Below are 18,580 nucleotides of genomic sequence, written 5' to 3'. Positions count from 1 at the left end.
GTGGGAGGTTGATGCGGACATCGAGCGGGCGTTACGTACTGAGCCTACTCCCCCCCAGTGTCCAGAGGGTCGGATGTACGTGCCGCTCGAGGTACGTGATCGATTGATCTATTGGGCTCACACGTCACCTTCCTCTGGTCATCCTGGTATCGGTCGGACAGTGCACTGTCTTAGTGGGAAGTACTGGTGGCCCACTCTAGCCAAGGACGTGAGGGTTTATGTTTCCTCCTACTCGGTGTGCGCCCAGTGTAAGGCACCTAGACACCTGCCCAGAGGGAAATTACATCCCCTACCCGTTCCACAACGGCCGTGGTCCCATCTATCGGTGGACTTTGTCACGGACCTTCCCCCCTCACAGGGGAACACCACGATCTTGGTCGTTGTGGATCGGTTTTCGAAGGCCTGCCGTCTCATTCCTATGCCAGGTCTCCCTACAGCCCTACAAACTGCTGACGCCCTGTTTACACACGTCTTCCGGCACTACAGGGTACCTGAGGTCCTATTGCCAGGACCAGCAGGGGGAGTGGTCGGGTTATATCCCCTGGGCAGAGATAGCCCAGAACTCACTTCGCCACTCCTCTACTAACCTTACGCCTTTTCAGTGTGTGTTAGGTTATCAGCCGGTCCTGGCACCTTGGCATCAGAGCCAGATCGAAGCTCCTGCGGTGAATGAGTGGTTTCGGCGCTCAGAAGAGACCTGGAACGCTGCTCATGTACACCTGCAGCGGGCTATCAGGCGACAAAAGGCGAGCGCCGATCGCCACCGCAGTGAGGCTCCGGTGTATGCACCGGGGGATCGGGTCTGGCTCTCGACCCGAAACCTGCCCCTTCGCCTGCCCTGCCGGAAGCTGGGTCGGCGGTTTGTGGGGCCATTTAAAGTCCTGAGGAGAGTGAACGAGGTTTGTTATAGGTTACAACTTCCTATTAATTACAGTATTAACCCCTCGTTCCATGTGTCTCTCCTCAGGCCGGTAGTAGCTGGTCCACTGGACATCGAGGGGGCTCCGGCGTACTCGGTCCGTTCCATCTTGGATTCGAGGCGTCGGGTGGGGGGCCTGCAGTATCTCGCGGAGTGGGAGGGGTGCGGTCCGGAGGAACGGTGCTGGGTCCCTAGGAGGAACATCCTAGATCCCTCCATGTTGAGGGATTTCCACCAGAGTCATCCGACCCGCCCTGCTCCGCGTCATCCTGGCCGTCCCCGAGGCCGGGGTCGGCGCACGGCTGGAGCCGTGCGTCAAGGGGGGGTACTGTCACGGATTCAGCCGAGGCTGCCCCTCCTCCTTGCTCGGGCAGGCTTCGGCGTTCGTCGTCACCGGAGTACTAGCTGCTACCGATCCATGTTTCTATGTTCGACTTGTTCTGTCTTTATTGGTTACACCTGTTTCCCATTATGTAGTATTGTCTTCCCTATTTAACCCTCTGTCTTACACTGTGTGTTGTGTGTGATTGTTTTATGTTTTCGGCAGTCGTTAGTGTGCGGGTTGTTTCCCTCCCTGTGTGGAGGTTGTTGTATCTCAGAGTACCTTCAAGTAAAGTACGTTTTCTGATCAGCTCTGTGTCCTGCGTTTGACTTCGCCTACCGCATTTCACTGACGCCCTTGACACCGCCTAATCAAAGGATCAGAGAATGACTCTAGTACTGAAAGCATAAGCTACAGCTAGCTAGCACTGTAGATCATAAAATGTCGTAAGTAGTTGACTTAAAGAGAGAGAAAGACAATAGTTGAACAGTTTGAACAAAATAATTTCTTAAAAAATTAAGAAGAAGCAAGCGAGAAATTTCATATTTTGTTAAATTTTTTCCCACTTTCACTTAGCTAGTGAATACAGCTAGCTAGTTTAGCCTACTCAAACACCCAGCTCAAATAGAGAGGGATGCTATGTTAACAGGCTGGCAATGGCTATCCAACACTGGAACTGTTCCAAGTCAAGGTAAGCTTTTGGTTTTATTACCACCGGGGCCCGCCGGTGTAACTGCTGAACTGCTTGCTGACTGTACACGGTACTGCATGATTGTAGCGGGTTTATTAACACATTAGTTCTAGTAGCTATGTTGACTAGCTATGGCATTACTTAATATGGTGACATTAACAATGTAGGCTGTGTGTAGCGGTTAGCGGTTATAATTTGACGGTTTGTCTTGGAAAGGTTTTTACGCCTGGTCACAGACAGCTTAGGTGTTGTGCACTGAAGTCCACAAGCGAAGGGAAAAGGTGAGAGAGGAGGAGAGTGCGTAGATGCGAGAAGGAATTACAACGAGCAAAGTGATCGTGCTGTTTGTATGTGGTTGTTATGAAAGTGAACTGTGTTTGCGTGTGATCAGGGGTGTATACATTCCGCCAATTCTGTTGAAAACCTTTTCTTAAACGGAAGCAAATGGAACGGAATTGAATAAACATAACTGAATTTGTCCAATAGAAACTCTCGTTTGCAACTGTTGGACTAATGATTACACCCTAGATCAGCTAACTGCATGCAAGAGTGTGCAAGGCGGTATTGAATGTGTCACTGTCTGTCACCTTGATTACTCTTAATTTATCTCTTGACCTGTGCACCTATATTGTAAACTTTCAATCATAGGCTAGGTTGTAGCAACCTCATGATAGGTATAGGGATTTTAGTATCATGTAGTAGCCTAAACTTTTTACATTAAACTGGGTGAATAGAATATGAATGACAGTCATCCAATATGCTGTAATTATAACGTCACCAACCGCCCCTTATTGGAGTCAACATGGGCCAGCATCCCTGTGGAACGCATACCCTGGCTTCCTGTCTGTCTGGATGGTTCTCAAATGTCACACTATTCCCTATAGAGTGCATTACTTTTGCCCAGAGCCCTATGGGCCTCGGTCAAATGTAGTGCACTATATAGGGAATAGGGTGCCATTTGAGACACAACCTCTGCCATGCTGAAGTGATATAGATCACTGGCTCATCCTCTCATCCTCCCTTTAACTGAGGACACTAACTGGGCAACTGTCTGACTCACCTTTGACCCCTTAGAGATCCTGACCTCAGCGGCAAGATGTCTCCCTGCATTCCTATGTCCTTTTTTGTCCACTCTGAAATCACCTAAAGCTAGAATCACTTGATCCAAACAGAGTAAAAAGGCACTATTGCACCATTTTCAGCCTCGTCTCATAGATTAGACATAACATAGTCAATCTAAATCCGGGACACTCAAATTAGTATGATATTTTATGTTTGGTATGGTTACGTAAGACAGAAGGTTAGTTAATGCAAAAACAAAAGGTGGGTGGTTGGTCAGGGTGGATGGGTGGGCATATAACACGAACGTCTAGCAACTCAAAGGTTGCTTGTTCGAATCTCATCACGGACAACTTTAGCATTTTAGCTTAATTAGTAACTTATCAACTACTTAGCATGTTAGCTAACCCTTCCCCTAACAACCCTTTTAGCTAACCCTTGCCCTAACCCTTTAACCTAACTCCTAACCCTAACCCCTAACCCTAACCCCTAGCCTAGATAACGTTAGCCACAACAAATTAGAATTCCTAACATATCATATGCTTTGCACGAACGTCTAGCAACTCAAAGGTTGCTTGTTCGAATCTCATCACGGACAACTTTAGCATTTTAGCTTAATTAGTAACTTATCAACTACTTAGCATGTTAGCTAACCCTTCCCCTAACAACCCTTTTAGCTAACCCTTGCCCTAACCCTTTAACCTAACTCCTAACCCTAACCCCTAACCCTAACCCCTAGCCTAGATAACGTTAGCCACAACAAATTAGAATTCCTAACATATCATATGCTTTGCAAATTCGTAAGATATTATACATTTAGCAAAATCTTTACATATTGTACATTTAGCAAATTCGTAACATATCATACGAATTGTAATTCTTGACATATAATACGAAATGGATGATGGACATCCACAAATTAATACAAAACATACAAAACGTAACATATTATACTAAATGGAGTGTCTCGGATTTACAATAAAATAATACAATTAAATGCTCTGAGACCAGGTTGCTATTTTTGGCTGTTTGTTGTTCAGTGTCTCATGATTGTTGTTCGCACAGACACACACACACATCACGTTACCATGGTATCTCAAAAGTCTACACGATAATAGGACAATATGACTATTCACAGTGAATTCTGGGGGAAACCTTCACTGTCAAGGGGGACAAGCTTTGTACAAACATGCTGCAGACAGCAGACCTGGGTTCAAATACTATTTGAAACCTTTAAAATACTTTGAAAGTTTGGTCTAGCCTACCTGGAGTGACAGATGAGCTGGGTTTGCAAGTGTGCTACTATTCTATTGGTCTATTTAAAACAGGCAAGGTCAATCAAGCACAGATTAATTATTTTACATTATTTCAAAGAGTACTTAAACCCAGATCTGGTACACAGTTATTGTGACTCGAGGCATTTACTAAGTCCTGAAAACATCTGGAAGTGGGTGCTTTCTGTTCTGTAAATCCAGGGAGGGATAGCAGCTATGAGATCGCAGTGCAGCACAGCTCTGAATCTGAGTTTTGTCTAAACTCTCTCCTCGTTAATCTGCTTGTTAGGCCTTAATCTGACATGTGTTTTCATTTGGCTGTGCAGCACTGCAGCCCTCTGATCAGTAGGGAGGCAAAGGACATCTGATGCTCTGATTACTAAAATGCACTTTAGACTGATGACTAAAGAGCACATTTTAGATCCATTGTCTGTGTGTGAGTAAACAGAACACACACAGTGTTTCTTCTCAAATGGCACCATATAAAGTGAACTTCTTTTAACCAGAGCCCACAAAAGTAGTGCACTATGTAAGGAATAGGGTGCCATTTGGGACACAACCACAGTGTTTCGTCTGGTTTAAGCCAATGTGAGTTACCACATTTGTTTTGGAAAACCCATCCAAACGATCATGATAACAGTCTTGAGAAATAACAAGGAATACAATTGCTCAAAATCATGATTATAGCACAGTTAATACCTATTTATATATCAAGCAAATGTTTGCTGCTTAAGACAGAAATCCTCTGGAGGAAGCCTTACTTATATACAGGACGGTTCATTATTTGTGCATCCCAATGCCACCATATTCCTGTTTAGTGCACTACTTTTGACCAGGGCCCATTGGACTTTTATATAGTGAATAGGGTGCCATTTGGGCTTCCATATAGTGAATAGGGTGCCATTTGGGACGCAGTCCCTCCTGTCATGTTTATGTAAGTGGCTCCAAATGATGTGGCTATTCAGTGTAACCCAGTCATGAGGTTCACAAATAGTTAAACTGCAAAGATCGTGTCCCAAGATGAAAACAGGCTGGCATCGCCACTGTGCAGGGGGAAAGAATGCTTGGAGTGCACTTTGCCCTAATAGAGGAAGGACATGGGTTATGCAGAGAGAGAGAGAGAGAGAGAGAGAGAGAGAGAGAGAGAGAGAGAGAGAGAGAGAGAGAGAGAGAGAGAGAGAGAGAGAGAGAGAGAGAGAGAGAGAGAGAGAGAGAGAGAGAGAGAGAGAGAGAGAGAGAGAGAGAGAGAGAGAGAGAGAGAGAGAGAGAGAGAGAGAGAGAGAGAGAGAGAGAGAGAGAGAGAGAGAGAGAGAGAGAGAGAGAGAGAGAGAGAGAGAGAGAGAGAGAGAGAGAGAGAGAGAGAGAGAGAGAGAGAGAGAGAGAGAGAGAGAGAGAGAGAGAGTGAGAATGTGTGTGAGAATGTGTGTGGAGAAGAAAAATGAGAAACTGATGAGTGTACAGAGAGTTCAGTGAGCATACAGAGTGAGAAAAGTCATAAGAAAAAGAGAGAAGAGGAGCAGAGAGAAGAGGAGATAAGAGGAGCAGAGAGAAGAGGAGATAAGAGGAGCAGAGAGAAGAGGGGATAAGAGGAGCAGAGAGAAGAGGAGATAAGAGGAGCAGAGCGGAGAAGAGAGGAAAAGAAAGGAAAGCAAAGGAAAGGCAGAGACGTAAGAGCCTCAGGGCAAACAAGAAGAAATCCAGAGATTTGTCCAAGAGGTCATAGTGCAATCGGTCATCGCGCTAACTGGACTGTGGCTCTATAACATCCACCACCAGCCATCTAACTAACCCCAAGTCTTTCATCTGGATGACCACAATGACCACAGAGCCATAGTGGCGCAGTGGAAATGACCATTGACCACACTGAGAAGATCATTCAATTAGAGTTGTATCCATCACCGGACCATTCCTCCATAGCAGGAGACCCTATTCCCTACATAGTCCCTACATAGTGGTGTCATTTGGGACTCAGACACTGTCTTTGACCAGGCCAACAGCAGCAGCACTGCTGGTTGGGAGTCTGTAGGTCTGCAGCTGTGGTTTTATTGTATATGTGTCACATCACAAAGGTTACGTCAACTACAGACAACAAGGGAAAATGAAGTGTGCCTCATGCAGCCTTTAGTCCTGTAATCACCCTACATCCTGGCATTAAGATTTGATTCAGATACACGACTTGAAGTTCAAGGGAGAGTAACTTCAGATAAGCACGTCAGTCGTAACTCTCATGTTCGCATTCATCTTCCATTGATGGAATTGGGAGATTTGGGTGAAAATTCTAATCACAAGCACCAAAGATCTTAAGTTAGGATTTGTCCTGAAATGCCTACAGGAAACTGTCTCTTTGATTTACGAGATTATGTAAAGAGGAGTTTTACATGAATATATTTACAACTCTGTTATGGTTGTTTTTAAAAACTAGTATCCTAGGCCAATGTCACAAAATGACAAAGGATATACTCTTGTGAGTAGATTTTGAGCCACCAACGGTATTTACGTATAAGATGGGAGGGCAGACTGACCTTCCAAGGATCTAATATAATCAGTCTGTCACTTCATTTAGCTGTTAAGACTCCTGTCAACTTCAAAGTGGTGAAATAAAAGGAACATGCCCATGGAACCGAGCACAAACAAACAGATTATTGTAGGAGTTCATGACCCAATTTAGTTTCTTAGAAGCAAAACCACAAACAAACCATGTTGGATCCAATAATACACTTGGCCTTCCTGTTTTTGCCTCCACTTCTGAGGAAATGTAACACAAGCAGTTGGAAAGAGCCGTTCTGCTTCTATTGAAACCAACACATTGAGGCTAAACACACTGGTGTGTCTGGAGGTTGACACACTAGGCCAAACCTAAATGTAAAGGGCTGATTGAACAGTAGGCTATGCTGATGTAGTCTTTTCATGGGTGGCATTTCTCCTTCCCAAAATGAGAGTATGATTCATAATGATTCAAAGTGCTATCTGTGCATTAATAAATACCTCCTTTCCCTCTCCAAAATGAGAGTAGTGATGATTCAAGGCACTTTCTGTTGTGCAGTGTCTTTTTTTCATATGACTTTGAGATGTCCTGTGACTGAGGAAATACTTGGGCGATTAGAAAGCTTCATGCTTCCGGACACAGGGGACTGTTGATCCGTCCTGCCACCACATATCTGGGGATTTGGAGGATCTCTCTCTCTCTCTCTCTCTCTCTCTCTCTCTCTCTCTCTCTCTCTCTCTCTCTCTCTCTCTCTCTCTCTCTCTCTCTCTCTCTCTCTCTCTCTCTCTCTCTCTCTCTCTCTCTCTCTCTCTCTCTCTCTCTCTCTCTCTCTCTCTCTCTCTCTCTTTCTCTCTCTCTCTCTCCTCTCTCGCTCTCTCTCTTTCTCTCTCTCTCTCGCATCTCTCTCTCTCTCTCTCTCTCTCTCTCTCTCTCTCTCTCTCTCTCTCTCTGGATAGTTAAAAAGTATGAAACATTTGCTAAAAATACAAAGGGAAACAGTAACACAATAAAATAACAATAACGAGACTATATACAAGGAATACTGGTACCGAGTCAATGTGCAGGGGTACGAGGTAGTTGAGGTAATGTGTACATGTAGGTAGGGGTAAACGTGACTAGGCAATCAGGATAGATAATAAACAGAGTAGCAGCAGCATATGTGAAGTGTGTGAAAGAGTGTCTATGTGTGAGTGTGTGTGTGGCGTCAATATGCTTGTGTGTGTGTTTTGTGTGTTTGAGCGTATGTAGTGTGTGTGTGTGTGTATGTGTCTGTGTGTTAGAGTAGTATGTGTGAGTGTGTGGGTAGAGTCCAGTGAGTGTGCATAGAGCCGGTGCAAGAGGGTCAGTGCAAAAAAAAGGGGGTCAATGCAAATAGTCAGGGTAGACATTTGATTAACTGTTCAGCAGTCTTATGGCTTGGGGGAAGAAGCTGTTCAGAAGCCTTTTGGTCCCAGACTTGGCCGGTACCGCTTGCCGTGCGGTAGCAGAGAGAACAGTCTATGACTTGGCTGTCTGGAGTCTTTGACACTTTTTTGGGCCTCCCTCTGACCCCACCTGGTATGGAGATCCTGGATGACAGGGACCCTCTGTAGCGCCTTATGGTCGGATGCCAAGCAGTTGCCATACCAAGTGGTGATGCAGCCAGTTAAGATGATCTCAATGGTGCAGCTGTATAACATTTGGAGGATATGAGGGCCCAAACCAAATCTTTTCAGCCTCCTAAAGGGGGAAGAGGCATTGTCGTGCCCTCTTCACGACTGTGTTGGTGTGTTTGGACCATGATAGGTCCTTAGTGATGTGGACACCGAGGAACTTGAAGCTCTCGACCCGCTCCACTACAGCCCAGTCGATGTGAATGGGGGCGTGCTCTGCCCTCCGTTTCCTGTCGTCCAAGATCAGCTCCCTTTGTCTTTCTGACGTTGAGGGAGAGGTTGTTGTTCTGGCATCACACTGAAAACATAATTATAGACAGACCCTTCCTTCAAAGAAAAAAGCCTGATGTTTTGTACTAATACTTGAAGGGAAAAAGTACCGTCATGTTTAACAAGTGGACATCGCAGAACATTCTTTGTTTGGATAGTTAATTACAGCCATGTTCCATGGCACAGGGACATGTGTGTTCTATTTGGTTCTGTAATTGAATTAAAATATAGGGGAGCGATAGCAGGCACCTCATGCGCTGCATCCCAAATGGCACCCTATTCCCTACATAGTGCAATACTTTTGACCAGAGGTGTCAAAAGTAGTGCACTAGGGAATAGGGTGACATTTGCGATGGAGCCATGCACTGCAGCTCCCCCGGACATTCTATCTGATAAGGAAGGAGTTCAGTTCAGACAATACATTTCAATTAGGACGAGCTATAAAAAAAGTCAAACTGTGGCTGCCCATGCAAGTAGACCGACATTCGCCTCCCTTCCGGTACATTCCAATGGATGACCCCTTAGTTATGTATACATATATATATGGTAAAAGTTTGGAAACACCTACTCATTCAAGGGTTTTTCTTTATTTTTACTATTTTCTACATTGTAGAATAATAGTGAAAACATCAAAACTATGAAATAACACATCTGGAATCATGTATTAACCAAAAAAAGTGTTAAACAAATCAAAACTGTCATGAGCCTCTCACTCCACCGGGTTACCACCTTAATTTTCTTCCACTCTGCTCACCACTCTCTCTACTCAGCCTAACTAGCTCCACCTGTCCCTGCTCTGCTCTGCTCTAATTACTCTGCCAGCTGCGCTGCATTACCCACTACCTCTCCCAGTATTTAAGGCCCTGTCTTTCAGCTCTCCGGTGTCAGATCGTCTGCAAAGCTCACACCCGGAACCTGTTTGCTCGCGCTTCTGGCTCACCCTGGTTTTGTGACCCCGGACCTGCCTGATTTTTGGATACTCTTCTGCCCCAGGAGATCCAGACCTGCTTCTGCCATAACGACTCCTGACTACTCTTCAATCCCGGTAACTCTGACCAGCCTTCTGCCTTGCTACTACGTATTTTGGATTTCCCTTGAACTGTACTGCTGCCTTGTTTCATTCCGCCCTGTTGTGTCTGTGTCTCCCCCCCCCAGGACTTCTGGACCACCCACCACCGGCTTCATAGGACGCATCGCTGCCACTGGGGGGGGCACAGACCCAGCACATTGGACGGGATCCCTGTTACCCCTGGAGCCTTCATTCACTCCCTACTTCCCTTTTCCCTTAAGTTTTAATAAACTTTCTGGTGTGACGCAATTGTGGTCCTCTGGTCGTCTGTCTGAACCGTGACAGTACGATCTGACCATTATGGACTCAGCGCACACTTTCCTCGACATGGAAACCGATGAGCATGAGCAGCAGTTCCAGCAGCAGCAACAACAACTCGCCATGATCATTCAACTCCTCACCAACCTTACCCCAGCCAGTCTGCCCACCAGCCCTGCCCCCGAGTTACCTGCCCCGGTCATTGCAGCCGCTGCTCCGGAACCCAAGATTGGAAACCCCGAGCGGTTCAACGGCGATTCAACCCAGGTCCGGCCATTCCTGACTAGCTGCCGACTTCAGTTCTCCTTGCAGCCAAGGACCTTCGCCACGGAGGGGGCTAAAGTTGGGTATGCCATCACTCACCTGACGGGCCGAGCTCGACTCTGGGGAACAGCAGAGTTCGAACGTCAAACCCCCGCATGTGCAACCTTCGACCTGTTTGCTGAGGAGATGCTGAAGGTGTTTGACCTGGATTCACCAACCGCAGAGGCGTCTCGTGAACTGTTCAGTATTCGACAAGGCAGACGTACAGTCGCAGACCATTCCATCGACTTCCGAACCCTGGCTAGACGAAGTTCTTGGAACACACCATCGTTGGTGGACGCGTTCTTCCATAGTTTGGCTGACTATATCAAGGACGAGTTGGTCTCCCATGAACTGCCTTCCACTCTTGATGAAGCCATCGCACTGACTGTCAGGATCGACAGAAGGATACAGACCCGTCGTCGTGAGAGGGGGCGCCAAGGTCCACCTACTACCGGCATTCGGAGAGATCCGACTGGGCTCCTGTCATCTACTGCCACTCACCCAGGTCAGCTTGATCAGTCTGAGCCTATGGAGATTGGGCGAGCCTCTCTCACTCCTGCAGAGCGCCAGCGCCGCTTCACCTCAAACCTCTGCCTCTATTGTGGAGGTGATGGACATCGTGTGGTAACCTGCCCTTTAAAGGGCCGAAGCTCACCGGGCATAGGGGGAGTCCGGTTGAGTTCAATGACCATCCAGTCCTCCGACCGCAAACCCCTGCTGCAAGTTCACCTCCGCCTCTCTGACTCAACTCACACCCTGGCTGCTCTGGTGGATTCTGGCGCCGAAGCCAACATAATGGACATCAAGCTGGCACGCCAACTGGGACTGGAGAACCTCCGTTTGACACCTCCTATTCCTGCCCGGGCACTGGACGGACACTTACTCGGATCGGTCACTCATGTCACGGCACCGGTCTCGATGGGTCTGTCCGGAAACCATCAAGAAACTATCCAGTTTCACCTGCTCCCCTCTCCAGGCCAACCCCTCATCCTGGGTTACCCATGGCTCCGCCGGCACAACCCTCAGCTCGACACCCATGGCTCCGCCGGCACAACCCTCAGCTCGACTGGGTGACCGGGGTGATCAGGGAGTGGGGAGAGGACTGCCACCGAACCTGCCTGCTTGCTGCCGCACTACCCCCTCGGCCAGTACCTACTAACTCCGCTCCTGACCTCTCCAATGTCCCAGAATGCTACCATGGTCTCAGAGAGGTGTTTAACAAAGCAAGAGCCACATCTCTGCCCCCTCACCGACCGTACGACTGTGCCATCGACCTCCTCCCTGGAACAGCCCCTCCAAAGGGTCGTCTTTATTCGTTGTCTGCTCCTGAAAGAAAGTCCATGGAGGACTACATCAATGGCTCTCTGTCCGCAGGATTAATCCGTTCATCTTCATCTCCTGCTGGTGCTGGCTTCTTCTTTGTGGGGAAGAAGGACGGATCTCTTCGCCCCTGCATCGACTACAGGGGACTCAACGACATCACAGTGAAAAACCGTTACCCTCTGCCTCTGCTCACCTCTGCTTTTGAGTTGCTCCAGGGAGCCACTGTTTTTACCAAGTTGGATCTCAGAAACGCTTACCACCTAGTGCGGATCCGGGAGGGAGATGAATGGAAAACCGCATTCAATACACCAACAGGCCACTACGAGTATCTGGTTATGCCTTTTGGCCTCACCAATGCTCCTGCTGTGTTCCAGGCTCTAGTGAATGATGTACTGCGGGACATGTTAAACAAGTTTGTCTTCGTTTACCTGGATGACATCTTAATCTACTCCAGAAACCTGTCTGAACACACCCGCCATGTCCAGCAAGTCCTTCATCGTCTTCTGGAGAATTCCCTCTACGCCAAGGCAGAGAAATGTGAGTTTCACGTCAAGACAGTGGCCTTCCTGGGGTACATAGTGGCAGAGGGAAGTATCCAAATGGATCCTGCCAAAGTATCAGCAGTCACTTCATGGCCAGTTCCGGAGAACAGAAAGAAGCTGCAACAGTTTCTGGGGTTTGCTAACTTCTATAGAAAGTTTATCCGGAACTACAGTACCGTTGCTGCCCCTCTCACTGCTCTAACCAGCACCAAGCAACCCTTCACCTGGACCCCAGCAGCCGACAAAGCCTTCAGTACCCTCAAGGTGAGGTTCACCTCTGCTCCCATCCTCCAGATGCCTGATGTGGACCGGCAATTCATTGTGGAGGTGGACGCCTCGGATGTGGGAGTTGGTGCTGTGATTTCTCAGTGGGCTGCGGAGGATAGGAAGCTCCATCCCTGTGCCTTTTTCTCACGTCGGTTGTCCCCCTCTGAGTGCAATTACGACATAGGGAACCGTGAGCTGCTGGCTGTGAAGCTTGCCTTGGAGGAGTGGCGTCACTGGCTGGAGGGGTCCACCATTCCATTTCTCGTTTGGACCGATCATAAGAACTTGGAGTACATCCGCACGGCCAAACGGTTGAACTCCAGGCAGTCCCGCTGGGCCCTGTTCTTCACCAGGTTTAATTTCACTCTGTCATACCGGCCTGGATCACGCAACACCAAGCCAGACGCCCTCTCCCGTCAATTCCAGAAGGATGACACCCCCTCCAAGGACCCTGTGTCGATTCTGCCAAGTCCCTGCATCGTTGCAGCTCTGACCTGGGCTGTTGAGGAACAGGTGCTGGAGGCTCTCCGTAACCAGCCAGGTCCCAGCACTTGCCCAGCTGACCGCCTTTTTGTCCCCGAAGACCTGAGGTCCCAGGTCGTTCAGTGGGGACATGACTCCCGCCTAGCTTGTCACCCTGGCTCCACCCGCACTTACAACCTGCTCGCCCAGAGGTTCTGGTGGCCCTCTCTGAGAAAGGATGTACGGGAATTCGTCCAAGCCTGCCCCATCTGCAACCAACACAAGTCGTCCTGCCAGCCCCCAGCCGGATTGCTGCAGCCCCTGCCTGTGCCCAGACGTCCCTGGTCTCACATCGCCCTTGACTTTGTCACGGGGCTGCCCCCTTCAAGTGGCATGACCGTCATTCTCACCATAGTTGACCGTTTCAGCAAGATGGCACACTTCATTCCCCTCCCCAAGCTCCCAACCGCCAAGGAGACCGCCCAGGTGGTCCTGGAACACGTCTTCCGGATCCACGGACTGCCAAAGGATGTAGTTTCTGACCGTGGTCCACAATTCTCCTCCGCTTTTTGGAAGGAGTTCTGTCACCTGCTGGGAGCCACAGTCAGTCTGACTTCCGGATTCCATCCCCAATCCAATGGGCAGTCAGAGCGGGCTAATCAGGAGCTCGAGAAGGCACTGCGATGCATGACTTCACGCAACCCCCACTCCTGGTCGCAGCAATTGACATGGGTGGAGTACGCACACAATTCTCTGACCTGCTCTGCCATCGGTATGTCCCCTTTCCAATGTGTTTATGGATACCAGCCTCCTCTATTTGCCAGCCAGGAAGAGGAGGTTACTTGCCCATCTGCACTTGCTTTTGCCCGTCGATGTCGCCGCACCTGGTCACAAGCCCGAGCCACACTCCTCAGATCCGTTGCCAGCTACACTACCGGGGCCAACCGTCGGAGAATTCCTGCTCCCACCTACCATGTTGGTCAAAGGGTGTGGTTGTCATCGAAGAACCTGCCACTCAGGGTGGAGTCGCAGAAGCTGGCACCTCGGTTCATTGGCCCATTCCCTATCATAAGAGTGATTAGCCCAACTGCTGTCCGGCTCCAACTGCCTAATTCCCTGAGGGTGCACCCCACTTTCCATGTGTCTAAGATTAAGCCCATCCATGAGAGTCCGCTGGTCCCTGCTGCGCCTTGTCCTCCTCCTCCACGGCTCGTCGATGGTGGTCTGGTTTACACCGTCCGCCGCCTGCTTCGGTCCAGACGGAGGGGTAGGGGTCTCCAGTACCTCATTGACTGGGAGGGCTATGGACCTGAGGAAAGGACCTGGGTGCCAGCTAGTCGGATTGTGGATAGGACTCTCATCACCGCTTTCCACCAACGGCATCCTGATCAACCTGCAATCCGTAGGGGCCGCCCCAGAGGGGTCCCTAACCGTCCTGCCCGCTCGGCTTCCTGTCCTGTGCCTGATCCTGTCTCGGGACCTGTCCCATCTCCCGACCACGGCCCTCCGGCTTCCTCCGAGGATGAGGACGTTCACTCGGACCGTTCGGAGGAGTTCTAGCCCTCCTCCGGCTCCCCTCCTCCCGCCCGGCGTGGTGTTGCTCTTGGGACTTCTGGGGCCGTCCCTTGGGGGGGGGGTTCTGTCATGAGCCTCTCACTCCACCGGGTTACCACCTTAATTTTCTTCCACTCTGCTCACCACTCTCTCTACTCAGCCTAACTAGCTCCACCTGTCCCTGCTCTGCTCTGCTGTAATTACTCTGCCAGCTGCGCTGCATTACCCACTACCTCTCCCAGTATTTAAGGCCCTGTCTTTCAGCTCTCCGGTGTCAGATCGTCTGCAAAGCTCACACCCGGAACCTGTTTGCTCGCGCTTCTGGCTCACCCTGGTTTTGTGACCCCGGACCTGCCTGATTTTTGGATACTCTTCTGCCCCAGGAGATCCAGACCTGCTTCTGCCATAACGACTCCTGACTACTCTTCAATCCCGGTTTCTCTGACCAGCCTTCTGCCTTGCTACTACGTATTTTGGATTTCCCTTGAACTGTACTGCTGCCTTGTTTCATTCCGCCCTGTTGTGTCTGTGTCTCCCCCCCCCAGGACTTCTGGACCACCCACCACCGGCTTTATAGGACGCATCGCTGCCACTGGGGGGGGCACAGACCCAGCACATTGGACGGGATCCCTGTTACCCCTGGAGCCTTCATTCACTCCCTACTTCCCTTTTCCCTTAAGTTTTAATAAACTTTCTGGTGTGACGCAATTGTGGTCCTCTGGTCGTCTGTCTGAACCGTGACAAAAACATATTTTATATTTGAGATTCTTCAAAGTAGCCACCCTTTGCCTTGATGACAGTTTTGTACACTCTTGGCATTCTCTCAACCAGCTTCATGAGGAATGCTTTTCCAACAGTCTTGAAGGAGTTCCCACATATACTGAGCACTTGTTGGCTTCTTTTCCTTCACTCTGCGATCCAACTCATCCCAAACCATCTCAATTGGGTTGAGGTCGGGGGATTGTGGAGGCCAGGTCATCTGATGCAGCACTCCATCACTCTCCTTCTTGGTAAAATAGCCCTTACACAGCCTGGAGGTTTTGGGTCATTGTCCTGTTGAAAAACAAATGATAGTCCCACTAAGCGCAAACCAGATAGGATGGCGTATCGCTGCAGAATGCTATGGTAGCCATGCTGGTTAAGTGTGCCTTGAATTCTAAATAAATCACAGACAGTGTCACCAGAAAAGCACCCCCACACCATCACACCTCCTCCTCCATGCTTCACGGTGGGAACCACACATGCGGAGATCATCCATTCACCTACTCTGCATCTCACAAAGACACGGCGGTTGGAACCGAAAATCTCAAAGTTGGACTCCAAAGGACAGATTTCCACTGGTCTGATGTCCATTACTCATGTTTCTTGGCCCAAGCAAGTCTCTTCTTATTGGTGTCCTTTAGTAGTGGTTTCTTTGCCTGATTTCACGCAGGCTCCTCTGAACAGTTGATGTTGAGATGTGTCGGTAACTTGAACTCTGTGAAGCATTTATTTGGGCTGCAATCTGAGGTGCAGTTAACTCTAATGAATGTATCCTCTGCAGCAGAGGTAACTCTGGGTCTTCCATTCCTGTGGCGGTCCTCATGAGAGCCAGTTTTATCATAGCGCTTGATGGTTTTTGTGACTGCACTTGAAGAAACGTTCAAAGTTCTTGAAATGTTCCGGATTGACTGACCTTCATTTCTTAACGTAATGATGGACTGTCATTTCTCTTTGCTTATTTGAGCTGTTCTTGCCATAATATGGACTTGGTCTTTTACCAAATAGGGCTATCTTCTGTATACCACCCCTACCTTGTCACAACATAACTAATTGGCTCAAACACATTAAGAAGAAAAGAAATTCCACAAATTAACGTTTAACAAGGCACACCTGTTAATTAAAATGCATTCCAGGTGACTACCTCATGAAGCTGGTTGAGATAATGCCATGAGTGTGCAAAGCTGTCATCAAGGCAAAGGGTGGCTACTTTGAAGAATCTCAAATATATATTTTCTATGTTTTGTATTGAACAGATAAGACAGTAGAGATAAGACAGGAAAGGTAGGAGGAGGTGGAGTCAAAGGGCAGTGGGCCGGATTTGAAACCATGCCGACATGTGTGCCGGGGACAGTGCCACCACTCTAGGACAATGACCCTAACCGTTTCAGTCATAGCTTTCATAGATGACATCGAAATATCATGTTTTGGAGTTTGGTTTGCAGATGTTGTTGATGAGAGGAAAAAGTGCATGTTTTTCTCTTAGGAATCTGTGGTTTTGCCAAGGCCCCTCATTTGGCATTTTAAACGATTTGTTTCGTAGCCAAAAACAACATTCAATTCTGCCAAACCATGACTATGAGCTATAAAATAAATCCTCACAACAAATATTACAGTAAACCTATCATCACAGTCAAAAACACAGGCTCGGTTGGCGTTTCAACTCAGAGACACAATGTCAACAGTGATTAATTAACTGGAGAAACTGGCGGTATTCCAATGATTCCAAAGAACAACATCTCTCCTTATAGAGCCTATACAGTATGTATTGTAGTATATGTCAGAATGAATATTACAGTAAACCTATCATCGGCGTCAAAAACACAGGCTAGGTTGCACACTAAAAACTTAGAGATGCAATAGCAAGGCACTGGAGGTATTTCAAACATGGTTCCAAAGAACATCTCTCCTTATAGAAAGCTATACACTATCCAGTATCTGCCAGAATGCTAAAGAGTGCTAACATTTTATAGGTCCCTTGGTGGAGAAACGTGATCTAATAGTAGTCAAGGACCCCATGTGCAAGACAGTCAGTGAGCCCGTGATTTACACATAGTTTATGGAGCATTTAAAAAGACAGAGGGACCATTATAAAAATGGGGTTATTTATGGTAGATTGTGAACATATGGGCTTTAGTGAGAATGCATACTTAACCTGGGGTGCCGAGTGCATGTGTGTCGGCATGTGTGTGTCATATACTGTATGTGTGACCCAATTCATAATCAATGATCAGCACTAGGTAGCACAGCTAAAGAAAGGGACTAGGCTACATTAACCCACAACCAGGCAAAATATAAATGATATTTGACCCAACAATATTGTAGACACCACTACAGGGCAAAATAAATATCAAACCAAATATGAAAACCAAAACACATCGATCCAATTATATTTCCTCTCAAATGACAATACCCATAAGTAGGTAATGGTTGATGCTCCAGTCTAGTCCTCTTCCATGTTTGCATCAAGCAAGGAGTGTTGATTTAGGATCAGTTTTGCATTTTAGACCAGCATTTATAGAATTACATGGACGGGGGGGACCTGATCCTAGATCAGCACTCCTACTCTGATACCTAAGACCCCAGAAGTTCTTATCTTGACCAATAGGTGGCAGAGTCCCACACTACATCCAGAAAAAGAACGCTTTACATACTTGCAGTCTCGGTCCTCCAGATCAAAATGAGGGTTAAAGTTGATGAGTATCTTCTGGCCCGGTTCTGGGGCTGATATCACCCACATACATTGTTGTGATGGAGGGTATGAGGTCGGATAGCCAGTCGAGGTGAGATAATCTGCATTGGTTATCTCAATGTTATCTCCACATGTATCTGCAACTAAAACAAACAGAGATAATTATTTAAGAAGGAAATCCATGAGAGAGAAATTACATCTGATTTTCGAATGAACAGGAAAAAACAAGATGAGGGTGTAGGCAACCTTTAAAAAAAGTATGTTTTATCATTCTGAAGAGTAATAACACTTTGCCATTCCTCAGTGGAAATGATTAACCAACAGAAGATGTGAAAACACACATTTAACAGTGTGCTTGTTTCAAAACTATTGAGGCATGAGATATGAGTCAGAAATAAGATACTTTGTGTCATTTTTATGTTTGTTATTTACTGAATGAATAGTAAATAACATAAAAAATATGAAGATATGATCTCACAAGTGCCCACTTACCCACACCATAAACAATAAATGACAACGAACACCTTGAAAAAAACAAACATTTATTCCCTCTTGAGGGAATGGCACCTTTAGATAAATATATAACCAATAAACTATACCGTTTTGGATAGGCTGACTTTCAACTGATTTAGACTAGAGAGTTGCGTCCAGTAAAACCCTGTACTGTAGCCTAGAT

The 18,580-nt window shown here is 47.6% G+C and overlaps 2 protein-coding genes across 2 annotated transcripts in view; both read right to left on the bottom strand.

Annotated features, from left to right (window-relative positions):
- Positions 1-18,580, bottom strand: part of LOC311099132 (integrin beta-1-like) — a 225,744-nt gene that overhangs the window by 64,850 nt on the left and 142,314 nt on the right. The gene's annotated exons all lie outside the window — the stretch shown is intronic.
- LOC311150470 (neuropilin-1a-like) overlaps positions 1-18,580 on the bottom strand; it is a 51,683-nt gene that overhangs the window by 32,395 nt on the left and 708 nt on the right. The window contains exon 2 of the mRNA XM_084187969.1: positions 17,867-18,047. Within this exon, the coding sequence (XP_084044095.1) occupies positions 17,867-18,047 (181 nt within the window). The remainder of the gene's footprint in view (positions 1-17,866; positions 18,048-18,580) is intronic.

Source organism: Coregonus lavaretus (genome assembly GCF_964263955.1).
Source record: "Coregonus lavaretus genome assembly, chromosome: 23".
NCBI classification, from domain to species: domain Eukaryota; kingdom Metazoa; phylum Chordata; class Actinopteri; order Salmoniformes; family Salmonidae; genus Coregonus; species Coregonus lavaretus.
This window is presented reverse-complemented; position numbering and strand designations above follow the sequence as displayed.